Genomic DNA, 16,539 nt, shown 5'->3' with positions numbered 1-16,539 from the left:
TCCAGAGAAGTGAAGTGATTTGCCCAAAGTCACAACAGCACCCAAGTGGCAGAGTCAGGATTAGAACCCAGGTCCTTTTGACTCCCAGACCCATGTTCTATCCACTAGGCATCCTGCTTCTTTGGCTTTCATAGTTACCCCTAGGTTCCGGGGGGTTCCTCCCAGCACAGTTTCAGTGCTGTTAGAAGATGCAGCTCTATCCATCATCCCAGCTCTCCTGAAGTCATACCTCCTCTAGGAAGCCTTCTCTGACTAATCTTTCATCTTCCCTCCCTATCCCCACCTTAGTATAATTATAATAATAATGAGGGTGGTATTTCTTAAATGTTTACTACATGCCAGCCACTGTACTAAGCACTGGGGTGGATACAAGCAAATCAAGTTGAACACAGTCCCTGTCCCACGTGGGGCTCACAGTCTCAATCCTCATTTTACAGATGGGGTAACTGAGGCACGGAGAAGTGAAGTAACTTACCCAAGGTCATGCAGCAGACAAGTTATATTGTGGTGTTGTTTTCTCCCAGTACAGTGCTCTGCACACAGTAAGCACTCAATAAATACGATGGAATGAATGACTGAAAGTGGTGGAGCCAGGATTAGAACACATGGCCTTCTGACTCCCAGGCCCCGTTCTATCCACTATGTCATGCTGCTTCCTCAAGCACTTAGTACTGTGAGCTTCTTGTTGGCAGGGGTCATATCTACCTAACCTGTTGTATTCTCCCAAGTGCTCACTGCAGTGCTCAGCACACAATAGGTGCTCAGCATTACTGCTGATTGAGTGACTGATTGATTGACTGTCTCTGACAGATGCTGAGAGGCTGCTCCAGACCATGTCTAGTCCTTTCATTTTCATGGATTCATTAACTATGACAATGTCTGCCGGGGGCTGTGGTTGGGCTGCTATTGGAAGGATGGGGGGGAGGTCATCTCACCTGCCACCCACCCCCCACCCCCACCCCTCTACACACATACTACACACACAACCTCTTGGGGAGGTCTGCCGCTCTCAGCCATTAAGGAAATGAGTCACTTCATCCCCACTCCTCCCTCCTTCCAGCTCCCACTATGGGATGCAGGTTAACCAAATGCCCCTAATTATCAGAATCAGAACCACGATTATGGCACATACTGAATGCCTACTTTATGCTAAACACTAGGAAGAGACAAGATAATCTGATCAGATGCAGCCCCTGTCCCACATGGGGAGGGCTGAGAAAGAGGGAGAGAGATGGAACATTTTCTCCCCATTTCCCAGATTAAAGCACTGAGGCCCTGCAGGCCAAGGCAGAGCTGGGTCACAACCTAGGGCTCCCAGGGAACCCAGACGGGGGGTGATTCAGACAATAACTTACCTTTTGGGTGTCCTCAGGAAGGTGTAGCCCCTCTCTGAGCTTCCACTTGGCCATATGTAAGGTAAATTTGCCCCCAGGGACTGACTGGGTTCCTCAGTGCGGGTCTGGGTGTGGCCCTCCCCAGGGCCCACCAGCTCCAGTCAAGATCCATCGGAAGAGCCCCATCTGATCTGCCTCTGTCTCTGTCTCTTTCTCTCTTTGTGTCTCTGTGTCTCTCCCATGGACGGCAGGCGTTTGACGACTTCATCTTTGCCTTCTTTGCTGTGGAGATGGTGGCCAAGATGATCGCCCTGGGGGTGTTCGGGCAGAAGTGTTACCTGGGAGACACGTGGAACCGCCTGGATTTCTTCATTGTTGTAGCTGGGTTGGTCATTGGAAGCTGATGGCCATCGGGGGACGGGCCGGAGGGGGGAGCCCCAGGGAGTGGGGGTCACATCCCGAGCACATCCCACTTGGAGCCAAGCACTAACCAGTGAAGCCTGGCCACTGAACCGGTGCCAGGGCCCCCTCATTCATTCAATCGTATTTATTAAGTGCTTACTGTGTGCAGAGCACTGTACTAAGCTCTTGGGAAATTACAATACCACAGTAATAATAATAATAATAATGGTATTTGTTAAGTGCTTACTATGTGTCAAGCACTGTTCTAAACACTGACATTCCCTGCCCACAATGAGATCACAGTCTAGAGTCGGGGAGACAGACATCAATATAAATAAATAGAATTACAGGTATATACATTAGTGCTGTGGGACTGGGAATGGCAGGGGAAGAGCAACGGGATCAAGTCAGGGCGATGTAGAAGAGAGTGGGACATGAAAAGTGGAGCTTAGTCTGGGAAGGCCTCTTGGAGGAGATGTGCCTTCAATAAGGCTTTGAAGCAGGGGAAAGTAATTGTTGGATTTGAGGAAGGAGGGCTTTCCAGGCCAGAAGCAGGACGTGGGCCAGGAGTCAGCAGAAAGATAGGCGAGATTGAGGTACACCCCAGACTCGGCATAACCCTGACTAGTCCCGCCTGCCACAGGAAGGTGGTGCTGGCCCAGCCTGTCAAAGGGGTAAATCCAAGATAATAAGCTCAGAAGCAGTTGCCATCCCATGTGGAACTCACCACCTAAGAGGAAGAGAGAACGGGAATCTTTTCCCCATTCTTCAGATGAAGAATCTGAGGCAAAGAGCAGTTAAATGACTTGCCCAAGGTCACACAGCAGGTTAACGGTAAAGCAAAGATCAGAATCCAGGTATCTTGGACTCTTGATCCTATTCAGTGTGGCCTGAGGAAAGAACACAGAACTGGGAGTCAGCAGACCTGGGATCTAATCCTGGCTCTGACTTTTGTCTGCCGTGTGACCTTGGGCAAGTTGCTTAATCACCCTCTGCCTCAGTCTCCTCAGCAAAAAATTGGGAATTGAAGACCTGTTCTTCCTCCCCCTTAATTTGACCTGCTTAATTTGTATCTTCTCCAGTGCTTACTACAGTGTTTGGCACATGATAAGCACTTAACCAGTACCACAATAACTATTATTTTACCTCCTCCATGTTTACCTTCCCTGATTAATTCTTGACACCCTAGGTACTTCAACACCTACCCTGAGCACTTTTATATGTAATTCATTTCCAAAGCACTTAGGTTCAGATTTTATTTAGGTTTTTATTTAGTCCTTTAAAAATAACAATACCATGCTTTTGTTAGACTCTTTTATTTTTCCAAAGGGCTTTCATAAGGACCTCATTTTATTCTTATAACATCTTTGTGAGAAAGAGAGAGGCAGATATCTTACCCCAATTCAGAGATGGGGAAACAGGAGCCCAGAGAGGTTAAGGGACTTGCCCAAGACTACCCAGCAAACCAGGGCAAAGTTGGGACTGTAACTCAGGACTGACTCCCCAACCTATGCTCCTTTTTTTTTTGAAACTGAAGCACTTACTCTGTGCCTTATTAAATGCTGGGGTACATACAAACTAATCAGGTTGGACTCAGTCCATAACCCTCTTGGGGGCTCACAGTTTTAATCCCCATTTTACAGATGAGGCACCTGAGGCCCAGAGAAGTGAAGTGACTTGCCAAGCTCACACAGCAGACAATTGGCAGAGCTGGGATTAGAACTCAGTTTCTCTGATTCCCAGGCCTGAGCTGTTACCACTAGGCCACATCTCCTTCTTCCAGACACTTGTATATTCATATATTAATCAATCAATCATATTTATTGAGCCCTTACTGTGTGCAAAGCATTGCATTAAGTGCTTGGAAGAGTACAATATAAATAATATAACGGACACAATCTTTTTTGGGGGGAGGGATGGTATTTGTTAAGCGCTTACTATGTGTACTGTAAGCCAGGCACTTTAGTAAGTGCTGAGATAGATGTAATAGTCAGGTTGGACACAGTCCATGTCCCACATGAGTCTCACAGTCTTAATCTCCATTTTACAGGTGAGGTAATTGAGGCACAGAGAAGTTAAGTAACTTGCCCAAAGTCACACAGTAGCCAGGTGGCATAGCCAGGATTAGAACTCAGTTCTCTCTGACTCCCAGACCCATGTTCTATCTGCTAGGTTTCGCTGTTTGACTCTGTCCAACCTGATTAGTTTGTGTCTACCCCATGGTTTAGAACAGAACAAATATCATTAAAAAAAATTACTTGTATCGACCCCAGCATTTAGAACAGTACTTGACACATAGAAAACACTTAACAAATACCATTTTTTTTCCAAAAAAAAGGTTTGCAAGCTTGTGAGATAGGGAGGATGGCAATGATGTCTACAGTGATGAGATAAACTGTGAAGAAGGAAAGGTTTGGGCGGAAAGACTAAAAGTTCAGTTTTGGACAGTCCACAGACTCACACTCTAAGAGTGAGAGAGTGTGGAAATCTTAACCCCATTTTATAGCTGGGGAAACTGGGGCCCAGAGAAGTTAAGTGACTTGCACAAAGTCATCCAGCAGATCAGAGGTAGAATGGGAATTTGGAGCTGAGTCTCCGGTCCCTCAGTCCCCTGCTTGTTCCACTAGGTGGGGCTGCCTCCCTTATGGGTGCTCTTTGAATCAATCAATTGTGTTTATTAAGTGTTTACTGGGTAATAGTAATAATAATAATGTTGGTATTTGTTAAGCGCTTACTATGTGTAGAGCACTGTTCTAAGCGCTGGGGTAGATACAGGGTAAGCGCGTTGTCCCACGTGAGGCTCATAGTCTTAATCCCCATTTTACAGATGAGGTAACTGAGGCCCAGAGAAGTTAAGTGACTTGCCCAGTCACATAGCTGACAAGTGGAGGAGCCGAAATTTGAACCCATGACCTCTGTCTCCCAAGCCTGGGCTCTTTCCACTGAGCGGTTGGTAGAGCACAAAACAACAGATTTGGTAGACACATTCCCTGCCCACAGTGAGCTCACCGTCCTTTTAAAACAGTGGATTTGGAGGAGAAGGGTTGAGGCTTTGGGGAAAAGAGTTGGGGAGAGGGTAGGGTGGTGAGCATGGCAGAGTGTGGGGTGGTCTTCACTGGTTGGAGGTTTGACAGAGCACCCTGGAAGGAGATATCTTCAGCTCTGAATTCCAGCAGACTCCGGGGCCATTTGTGGCTGGAGTAGCAGCCCTGACTGGGGGTCCTCTCCTCTCCCTCTTTGTCTCTTTCTGTCTCTTTGTCCCTGTGTGTGCCCCTGCCTGTCCCTCTCTGCCTTTGCACTCTCTGCATCTCTCTCTGTCTCTGTGTGCCTTCCTGTCTCTTTTTGCATCTCTCTCGCTGTCTCTGTCTCTCTGACTCACTCTCTGTCTTTGTGTGTCTCTCTCCTTGCATCACTGTCTCCTTTGTCTCTGTCTCCTGCAGGATGATGGAATATTCCCTGGATGGTCACAACGTCAGCCTGTCAGCTATCCGGACCGTCCGAGTGCTCAGGCCCCTCAGAGCCATCAACCGCGTGCCCAGTAAGTCTGCCTCTTCATCCCACTTCTTAGCCCCCGATTCAGTCCCACTTTCCAGAGTGCCCATCCCTGCATTCCCCCAGGCAAGACATGGGCAGGAGCTTCACCCTCCTCACCTCCCTCCCTTCCTCTCTGACTCCCCCTCCCCTCCAACCCACCGCCATTTCTCTAGAGAGGCTGAATCCCCTGGCCTCGATGGGTTCAGAGAAGCTTCTCAGAGGGCCAGGTCTGGTTGTCAGGTCTAAGGCCATTGCAGGAAGGGGCTGACCTAAGTGCCGCATGAAGTCTTGGTCTGACCACTATCAAGCACTCTCACCACTATCAGGCTCACTGACAGTGGCTTTATGGACTAGACTGCTGGCCTTCTGGTTACTCATTTACTAGTCTACTGGACTACTAGCCTTCTGATCCACTATTCTACTGGTCACTTAGTCAACTGATCCACTATTCTACTGGTCTACTAGTCTACTGGTCTGCTAGCCTTCTGGTCCTCTAGTCTACTGTCCTGCTAGCCTTCTAGTCTACTTGTCTTCTGGTCTACTAGTCTATTAATCTACTGAACTACTAGTCTACTGATCTTATTAGTCTACTAGCCCTCTGGCAAATCTACTGGTCTTCTTTTCCTCTAAACTTTGGCTACTGGACTGCTGGACTCCTGGTCTACAATCCTATGGTCTACTTGTCTACTAGTATACTGTTCTCCTGGTCTAGTAGCCTTCTGGTCTTCTTGTCCTTTGACTTCCGATCCACAGCACTGCTGGCCTTCTGGTCTACTAGTCTTCTGGTCTATTTGTCCTCTAGCTTTTGGTTACTGGACCTCTGGCCTTCTGGTCTAGTCTTTGCTCTAATGATCAACTAACCTCCTGTTCAACTATCCTTCTGGTCTACTGGTGTACTGGCATATTGGCAATGGGCTGATACATCTGGCAGGTGCAGGTCAGATTGGGAGTTAGGAGAATAGGGTGGGAGGGAGGATGGACCTCATTAATTCCCAACGTCCCCTACCCCCTAAGTCACAGCATCCCAACAGACACCACCAGCTCCTATGTATCCATTCACTCTGGTCTATAGATGTCTATTCAATTGCATTACCATCTTTACTTGCATAATTGCCCCTCTTTTTAGCATGATTTCTGCAACCCCAAAACAGGGTAGGGTAGGCATTATTACTTGGTGAATTAGGTCTAATAGTAGGGAAGAAGAAGGGAAAAAAAGAAAAGGGTGTGGAGAAAAGAGAAAGATAAGAGGATTCTTGAACCAATCTTAGGTCTAAGGCCTTCTCCCAAGGGCTACATGCCAAAGCCACTTGGTGAATTATGGTAACCTCTCCCTTTGCCTCTCTTGGGAGGAGAAACTCCTCATCCCCATCATGAACTTGAGCTCATTCTGATCATTCTCCTTTCTCTACCCCATGCAGGCCATGACCGCTACTTACCCCTGGGAGTCGGGTGCAGGGGAACTCTTGGGGGAGGGGAGCCAGTTATACAAGTAAATGTGAGTCTCTGATTCCACCAATGGTAAATATTTTCATAACTCACCTTGTAATTGATTTTAGTATCTGTCTTCCCTGCTAGACTTTCATTTCCTTGAGGGCAGGGATCACATCTACTAATTCTCTTGTACTTTCCCAAATATTATCAACTGATCGATATCTCCTCTGTAAGAGTGCAAACTCCTTGGGAACAAGGGATGTCTCTCTGGCTTCTGTTGTATTCTGCCAAGTACTTAGTTCAGCACTGAGAGCTCAGTAGACTCTCAGTCAATACCACTGACCAGTGGTATTCGACTCTGGGGCCCCTCCCATTTTGGAGCAGCAGCTTGGGAGGGGGCACCAACCCATTCCTGGGAGGCCTTGCGGTCTCCCATATTAGAGCCAAGGCTCAGTGCGGGCAGGGAGGTCTGTGCTTCCACTGGACTTTTCCAAAGTTCTCAGAGCCCTGCACCCAGTGGAAACTCAGTAAGTCCTACACGTACAACTGCTCCCATTGAGGTGGAGGAAGAGGGGCAGGTGCAGGCCCAGATCCCCCCAAGGTAACCAGACTGTGTATGGCCTCAGGCTGATCCCAAAGCATCATATCCCGGGATGCACTCCCATACCCTGGTCACCGTCAGGCCCTGCAGGAAGACTATGCAGGCTAGGGAGTCTCCTCAGGGCTCAGTTCTAGCCCAGAAAGCCTCTGGTCCTCGATGGGTCACCCTGAGTGCCCGGTCGCCAGACAGCCCTCCCCCTGCTTCCCACATTGAAACTTGTTTCTTCTCATTCAATTCTCTGTAGAAATGGGGAGCTCACCAAAGACATGGAGACCGTAATTCCTCCGCCCTCAGCCTATTTCTCTCCAGGCTAAACACCCCCAGCTCCCCTAGGCTCTCTCTCTCACTCGCCTACGCAGGTGTGTGTCTGTCTGTTGGTACAGTGGCCTATACGTGCACTGTGCCGTGTGGGTATGCATGACTGTGGGCAAAAGCCATGGTATGTACCCTCTGGGCCTACAGTTTTGTATGTGAAGAGTGTTATGGGGTTGCGCCCTGCGCATGTCTGTCACTGAAGGTGGACACGGGCATGGGGTGTACAAGGCATGTCTGTATGATGTGTGTACAGTCTTGAACATATGTACTATGTTGTGGGAGTGTAGTGTTTGTTTTTACTGTAGATGAAGTGTTATGTGTAATCCCTGGTGTCCGTGTTGGGGAGGGAGATGCTGTTGTATGGATAATGTTGTTTGTGTACACTATGTGACTGTCATATGTGTGTAGTGTTGGCTGTGTCCATCATGTGCCTATATTCACTGTTGTATGTATGTGGGTATAAGGTGTCAAGTTATAGTGTGTGAAGTATCGTGTGTTTAGTGTTGTGTTTTGAACCATTGCCCTGTGTTGTGGCTGACAGGCTGACCACTGTGTGGGTTTCTTTCTGGGGGCAGGGGGCGGCCCACAGAAACTATCCAGACCTTCGGGGAAGAGTTGTGGAGCAGGATGGAAGGGTCCTTGCCTTCTGCATGGGCTAGTGCATGGCTGCAGGGACTACTGAGCTGCCACAAGGATTCCTGAGCTTACATAGGAGCTACCTTACAGTTGGGCTCAGCACCGAGGCCCAGAGAGACAAAGTGAAGGGCTGGAGGCAGCAGGGTGAGTCCTTGAGCATGTGATCCTCATGACTTCTATGGCCCCCATGACCCCAGCCTTTAGCGACTTGGAGGTGTCCCCCCACCAGGGCTCAGGTCATGGGCCTTTACTGCCTCCACCCACACTTCCCCAAGACAGCAGGCTCAGGCTTGGGCCGAGGGCCGAGGGGAGAGGGTTTTGGGGCTTGGGGCTCAGGTTCAGGCTTGGGGTTCAAGGTTCGGAGCTAGGGGTCTGAGCTCAGGCTCGGGCTGGTGGTTCTCAGACTCGGGCTGGTGGTTCAGGGTTTGGGGCTTGGGACTCAGGCTCAGGCTTGGGGTTTGGGGACTCAGGTCTTGGGGCTCACTAGGATTGGAGCTGGGGAGGGCAGTCCCAGAGCAGATGAAGATGGGCAGGATGGGGCCGAAAGGGAAGCCCGCATTCCTCCTGCACCCTCAAACCCAACTTTGCTGGTCCTGGGATACAGCAGTATTGGGGGATACATTGTCCAAGCCTGGCAGATCCCTCTTTCCAGACCCACCAGGGTGGGTCACAGCCCAGTGGGAAACCAGTGAAGTGGCTGGGGACCAACCCAGTCCTGGCACCTGCTCACTTCCCAGGGAGCCTGGCCCAACAGACTGTCCTCTTGGGGAAGCTGGCAATGCTCATCTCCCAGGCTCTCTCTCTCTACTCTAGACTCTGAGAGCTTTACCAGGGTCTTCCCAGAAGATCCCAGTCATCTTCCTGCAACCTCTAGCTGGGGCCTTCCCAAATGCCAATTGCTTTGCAATTGAACAATCAGACAGCAGTCAGTCCATCAACCCATCTGTGCTATTAGTGGAGGGCTCACTTTGATCAGAACACTGTGCTGAGCACTTGGGAGAGTCCAATAGAATAGCTTCTAGTCTAGTGAAGGAATTTTCTTCCTACGACACAGCAATCGCATTCCGGGTTATCCAAAAATCAAGTTTTGTCAACAGTTGTAGAGTTGTATTTGTTGCAGTAATAATGGTATTGATTAAGTCCCTACTGTTTGCCCAGCACTTTACTAAGTGCTGGGAACCAAGGCCTCAGCTGAGAATTAAACTTAATCCCTAGCTCAGGGGGTTACGGTAGGAAGGCGGTGGGGAGCCCCTGGGGTTTCATCTGACCACCTGGGGGAAAGGGAGTTGGAGGGGACTGCTGCCGCTGGTTCAAGGGGAAATACTGAGAGAGGGAGAAATGGTGAAATGGTAGTTACTGAGCTCCCCCTGGATGCCAGACACTGTGCTGAACACTTGGGAAAGGACATCAGAGTCCCGAGACAAGAACCCTGTCCACAAGGAACATCCACTCCAGTAGGGAAGACAGACGTGAAAACAGAGAAGGTAGAATAAACAGTAGAATAGACAGTTGAATAAACATCTATGCAAAAGGGCTGAGGATGCATGTAAACATACATGGAAGTGGTACATTTGGCTGTTGGATTGGTGTTTACCACAAACCAAAACAGAACCTCTCTTCTGTCACACTGGGTGAAATTCAGGAAGATTGTGGAAGATAAAACAGCATTATAAAACTTGTTTCCCTTCAGGTTTTAGCCTTATAAAGCTTCAGGTGTTGTTCCCTCCTTGTTTCTCTGACCCTTCTCATGGGGACTCATTTGCACTGCTTAAATTCAGTTTCTAATAAATAATTAATTTTATAGTAGCCATAGTTAGAAAGGGTACCTACTGAACACTCTCTGGGGATTGGGCACTGGGCTGAGCACTCCAGAAAGACCAATAGTAGCTTGAAACCTGGGTCCTGCCCACATGGAGCTTCCACTTGAATAGGGAGACATTTGTGAAAATAATGACACACGGGTTATCAGAATAAATAGATTGTGCAATCAATCGATAATATATTTGGGCGTAAGCACTGAGGGAGGGTATGCACAATGAATATGTGCTAGAAACTACTGGTGGGGGTTATAGCTTGTAATGTTGTGAGTTAATTGGGGAAGTTGGCTTAAGGAGGGACTTCAGGAGGACTTTGAAGGTGGGGAGAGCTAGAGTCCGCCCAGTGAGTCAGAAGAGGAGTTCCAGGCTGGCAGGTCAGTGAGAGGGAGGGGATTGAGGTGTAAGAGTGAGGTACATTCAGTCATCAGGTGGTGTTCATTGAGCCCTTATTGTGGACCAAGCCCTGCACTAAGCACTTGGGAGAGTACACCAGAGTTGGTAAGACGTTCTCTCTGCTCTTCCCAAGCCCTCTGCTCACTGCACTACTCTGTAAGCTCCTTGCAGGCAGGAAACAAGCTGTAGAGTAGAAGGTGCAGGAAGCTAGCAGGCATGAAGGCAGAAAATCTCAATGCTAACTGTAAGGAATTCTGGAATTTTTGACTTCTCAAATAATAAGGAGGGAGGTCAGGTTTCAGATGTTTGTCAGGTCCTGATACTGGCAAAATCGGCTCCTCTCTCTCTCATTCTCTTACTCTCTCTTCTCATTCTGCTCTCCCCTTTCTCTTATTCTCTCCTCCCTCTCTTTTGATCCCCTTTCCATCTCTCTCTCTCATTCTTTTGCTCTTTTCTCTTTTTCTCATCTCATTCTCTCCTCTCTCATCTCTTTTCTCTTTCAGTCTCTTACTCTCCCCTTTTCACTCTGTTACGCTCTCACTCTCTCATTGCTCATTCTTTCTCCTTTTCTCCCCTTTTTCTCTCTTCTTCTCTTGTTTCTGCTCCCTTTCTTTTTTTCTCTCCTCTCCTTCTCTTTGCCCTCTCTCTGTGTCTCTCTCCCCTTTGGCCTTCTTCTCTGTCTCATGCTTGTTCTCTCCTCACATCAACACATACTCATCTTTGTTCAACTCTTCCTCCCTGATCTTCTGAATTGTAGAGAAGCAGCATGGCTCATGGAAAGAGCCCGGGCTTGGGAGTCAGAGGTCATGAGTTTGAATCCCGGCTCTGCCACTTGTCAGCTGTGTGACTGTGGGCAAGTCACTTCACTTCTCTGTGCCTCAGTTACCTTATCTGTAAAATGGGGATTAAGACTGTGAGCCCCACGTGGGACAACCTGATTCCCCTGTGTTTACCCCAGCGCTTAGAACAGTGCTCGGCACATAGTAAGCGCTTAACAAATACCAACATTATTATTATTATTATTAAAATGGGGATTAAAACTGTGAGCCCCACGTGGGACAACCTGGTCACCTTGTATCCCCCAGTGCTTAGAACAGTGCTTTGCACAGAGTAAGCACTTAACAAATACCAAAAAATAGATAAAATAAATAAACCATTGGAGAAAGGAGGTTAGCTTAGTTTTTTTAATTGCATCTTCAGGGTCAGCAGCAATCTATCTCCATAGGGAATCGATACATCTCCCAGTTTAGCTGAAGAAACTGATCTGGCCCTCAGGAATTTTGGAACTCAGAATCCATCCCAGGATTCTGGGTGTCTGAGTGCTTCAGTGCCCCAGCTAGGATTCTGAAGTGGCAGGATACCTGGCCAATCAATCAATCAGTCAGTGGCATTTATTCAGTGCTTACTATGTGCAGAGCATTGTACTAAATGCTTGGGAGACTACAGTACAACAGAATTAGCAGACACATTCCCTGCCCATATTGAGCTTACAGTCTAGCTTACAGCTAGAGGAGCTTACAGTCTAGAGGAGCCAGGAGATCAGGAAGGCAGCTGCAGAGCCAGCTCTCTGACTTTTACCCTAGGACTTCATAGGCTTTTCTGAGTCATCTTGTCCATCCCTCTGCCCCCACACTCACAAATTCCATCTCAACATCCACAGCCTCCCTATTGAACCTATTTAAAATCTGCTGATTCTCGTGTACCTATCCCAGTGCTTACAGCATATAATAATAATAATAATCCTGGTATTTGTTAAGCGCTTACTATGTACAAGGCAGTGTTCTAAGCACTGGGATAGATACAAGCAAATCAGGTTGGACATAATCCCTGTCCCACAAAGGACTCACAGTCTTAATCCCCATTTAACAGATGAGGGAACCAAGGCACAGAAAAATGAAGTGATATTTCCAAGGTCACACAGCAGACAAGCGGTGGAGCTGGGATTAGAACTCATGACCGTCTGACTTCCAGGCCTGAGCTCTATCAACTAGGCCATGCTGCTTCTCAATTAATTGATAAGAGTGAGCACTTCCTCTGTACAGAGCACTGGTACATGCTTACTAAATGCTATTCTTGTTATTATTAGGACTAGGTACCCTCTAGTCCCCCCACACCCCCTGCTCCCTGGGTATCGTTTCTTATCTGGGCAGATTAGCTGTCCAAGACCGAAATGTTTCTTCCTGCAGCATCTGGGCTGTGGGGAGTGGGAGGGAGGGAGAGCCCTTCCTACCGAAGCCTCAGCAAGCCTAGGGATTCCCTTAATGAGAGGGCACAGGAGAGCTGTGTTTCCATGGAAACTGCTGAGCACATCAGAATCCCCCAGGACTGGTGTGTCCTGGCAGCTACCCAAAGAGGAGCCGCAGAGGTAATTAGTCTACAGACCTGGAGCACAGCTGAGTGATGGCCCATGCCACCAGGAAAGAAGGCATTATAGGTCACATCGCCTTCAAGAGGCCTTCCCGATTAAGCCCTCCTTTCCCTGGTTCGCTCTCCTTTCTGCATCATCTATGCACTAGGGTTATGACCTTTGGAAATTTGATATTTGTCCTACTCCCAATCTCACAGCACTTATGAATGAATTGTTGAATAATACATTTTAAATTGTTTATTCATGTTAATGACTGTCTCCTCCTAGACTAAGCTCATTATCAGCAGGAATGTGTCTGCTAAATCTCTTGTGTTGTTCTCTCCCAAGCTCTTAGTACAGTGCTCTATATGTAGTAAGCACTCAATAAACACCATTCATCGATTAATTGATTGATTGATTAAAGAAGTTCCAAGAGCAGGTCTAGATAAGGGCTGGAGGGGCTGGTGTCAGAGAATATGTGTGTGTATGTGTGTATAGACATATGTATATGCTTATATAAAATCTATTCAGCCATCTTCTAACTGAATATATATATAAATGTATGAATATAATTCATATAAATAAAAAATGAACATGAATACCAATGATAATGGTATTTATTGAGCACCCACTGGGTGCAGGGCACTGCATGGAGCACTTGGGAAAGGCCACATTCCCTGCCCAACCAAGTAATCGATGGTATCTACTGAGCGCTTACCCTGTGCACAGCACCAGACTAAGGTCCTGGAAGAGTACTACTATCCGATAGAGTTGGCAGACACCAACTCTTGCTGCAGGGACCTCGTGGACAGGGTAGTGTCACAGACAGTCGCAGTTGTATTCAGGTCCGGATCCAAGGGGGCTTAATTATAATCAATCAATCAATCAACTGATAGTATTTATTAAGTGCTTCTTGTGTGCAGAGCACTGTACTAAAAGAACTATACAACAGAGTTGGCAGACATGCTCCCTGCCCACCCAGAGCTTACAGTCTAGAGGCTGCACTGTGGCATCTGTTACTCATAGTGTCCGGTGCCAGTTTCCCACTTGGGCTTCTCACTGAGCAGCTGTTCGGATTTCCCTTTGTTTTAGCTCCCTCAAACAGCCTACCAGATCAAGGATCTGCCTGGGGCCACATCACTACACTCCCCTTGGCACCTCATGGTCTTATTCTGCCACCTGCTGGCCATTTGGCAGTGTGGTTTTATGAAAAGGGTCTGGAAGCCAGAAGATCTGGGTTCAAATCCCAGCTCTGCCATTGCCTGGTGTGTGACCTTGGTCAAATCACTAAACTCCTCTGTGCCTCAGTTTTCTCATCTGTAAAATGGGGGTTCAATGCCTGTTCTCCCCCTTCGACTGTGAGCTCCATGTAGGACAGGACCTGTGCCTGGACTGTATCTTCTCCAGCACTACGAATAGTCAGCGTGGCTCAGTGGAAAGAGCCCGGGCTTGGGAATCAGAGGTCGTGGGTTCTAATCCCGGCTCCACCACGTCTCTGCTGTGTGACCTTGGGCAAGTCACTTAACTTCTCGGTGCCTCAGTTACCTCATCTGTAAAAATGGGGATTTAAAAATGTGAGCCCCACGTGGGACAATCTGATTACCCTGTCTCTACCCCAAGCGCTTAGAAGAGTGCTCTGCACATAGTAAGTGCTTAACAAATACCACTATTATTATTATTATTGACACATAGTAGGTGCTTAACGAGTATAATAATAATATTAAATAAATCATTTGAAGCTGTTGAAAGCTCCCTGAGGGCAGGGGCCTGTCTTCCCCTTCTGCTGAGCTCTACCCCTGGCCAGGATGGGTAGGGGCAAGGATAAGGAGGATAAGGATGAGAATCTTCTTATTTGAGATCCTACTTGGCCTTCGATGGCACTTAGGGCATGAGAATGGCATTGCCAGAAATGTTTGAGAACCCAGAGGAAGATGGAACTCCAAGAGGAAAAGGAAGTTGGAACCCCCTACCACTCCAGTCACCCTGCTGTTAGTCTGGAGGAAAGAACCCAGCTCTGGGAGTCAGTAATCCTTAGTTCTGGTCTTGGTTCCTGCTGCTGCTGCTGCTGGTGGGTTTGTTTTTTTCAGTGGTACTTAGTACAGTGCTTGGAACATAGTAAGCACTTAATAAGTGCTGGAGGTAGATACAAGATAACCAGGTTGGACACAGTCGCTGCCCCACATGGCCTTACAGTGTAAGGAAGAGGGAGAGCAGGAATTTATTTAATCCCCATTTTACTGATAAGGAAACTGAGGCACAGAGGAGTGAAATGACATAATGGATAGAGCATGGGCCTGGGAGTCAGAAAATCATGGGTTCTAAACCTGGCCCCGCCACTTGTTTGCTATGTGACCTTGGGCAAGTAACTTCACTTCTTTGTGCCTCAGTTACCTCATCTGTAAAATGGGGATTGGGACTCTGAGTCCCACATGGGACCATGACTGTATCCAACTCGATTTGCCTGTATCCACCCCAGTGCTTAGTATAGTGCCTGGCACACAGTAAGTGCTTAACAAATGTCACAATTATTATTATTAATATTATTATTGGCCAAGTTCACACAGCGGGCAAGTGGAGGAGCTGGGATTAGTATCCAGGTCCTCTGATTCCTGGCCCTGCTCTTTCCACTTGACCACACTGCTTCCCATGCTGTTTTCTGACCAAACACCCATCTAGAACTTCCCACATGGTGGGCAGACCTGGTGGGAACGGCAGAGACCAGCCAGCTACAGTAAGCTGGGGAGACCTCAAGGGCCGGATGGGTTACCCAAACTGGCCCACCACCAGCCTGGGGCTGCATTCCCTTGGGCCGGAAATGGTGCTGGGCATACAAACCTCTGGGGTGCATCCCCGCCTGCCTCCTCTCTCATGGCGCTCCGGGCCCTGGCAGGAGTCTGAAAGGCAGGGATGAGGGCAGATTGGTGCTGAGCAGACCCTGAGCATTTGGAATCAACATCCCCACACAGATCTGAGGCCCTGAAGCCTCTTGACTGAGGCCAGCACAACCCATCATTCAATCATTCATTTATTCAACTTGACAGAGGGCACACCATGTACAGGACACACTATTGGAACTGTCAAAAGGTCTGCTCTTTCTCCTCCTCCTCCTTCCTCTGCTCTAAAACAATGTGTCTTTTTACCTCCCTGTTTAAGTTGTAACCTCCTGGAGGGCAAGGACTGTGTATTCAAGTTTTATTGATTGTTGTCTCCCAAGAGCCTAGGGTTCTGGCTCAGTTAACATCACTGATGGATGGGATTGATTGCTGATGCCTGGCTTGTTTGGCTACTATTAGCCCTTTGGTTTGAGATCCACTATCATCCACAGACTTAATGGCTGCCCGGTAGACAGGAAGCAGGAATAGGTAGCCGCACTGGGAGATGGCAATGCCATCAACGTTGAGACCAGATGTCTTGTCTGGGTCTTAGTTCTCCAGAAGTGTGGGACCCCCAGTTATCGGGGTGGGAGGGCACATTGAAAGACCCTGTACAAGATGCTGGCCTTAGCACTAGGGGCAGCCCGGATCAGAGAGCCATTATTGTCACCAGCAGCAGGAATATAAGTAGGAGAAATTGTCTTGGTTGTAATAAATGGGGAGAGTAAATTTCAACTTTAAGCCCATTTAATTTCTACTGTGAGCCCAGTATGGGGCAAAACCTGGGTCCGATCTGATCATTTTCTATCTGTTCTGGCACTTGGTACATAGTAATTCCTTAATAAACTCAGTAATT

General features: G+C 48.0%; 1 protein-coding gene across 1 annotated transcript in view; it reads left to right on the top strand.

Moving 5' to 3' along the window:
• The window catches only part of CACNA1H (calcium voltage-gated channel subunit alpha1 H), a gene marked incomplete at its 5' end in the record, with an annotated part of 219,303 nt that overhangs the window by 99,186 nt on the left and 103,578 nt on the right, over nucleotides 1-16,539 (top strand). Inside the window, 2 exons of the mRNA XM_029057244.2 lie at nucleotides 1,586-1,719; nucleotides 5,177-5,274. Of these exons, the coding sequence (XP_028913077.2) occupies nucleotides 1,586-1,719; nucleotides 5,177-5,274 (232 nt within the window). The remainder of the gene's footprint in view (nucleotides 1-1,585; nucleotides 1,720-5,176; nucleotides 5,275-16,539) is intronic.

Source organism: Ornithorhynchus anatinus, chromosome 2 (assembly GCF_004115215.2).
Source record: "Ornithorhynchus anatinus isolate Pmale09 chromosome 2, mOrnAna1.pri.v4, whole genome shotgun sequence".
Taxonomy (NCBI): domain Eukaryota; kingdom Metazoa; phylum Chordata; class Mammalia; order Monotremata; family Ornithorhynchidae; genus Ornithorhynchus; species Ornithorhynchus anatinus.
This window is presented reverse-complemented; position numbering and strand designations above follow the sequence as displayed.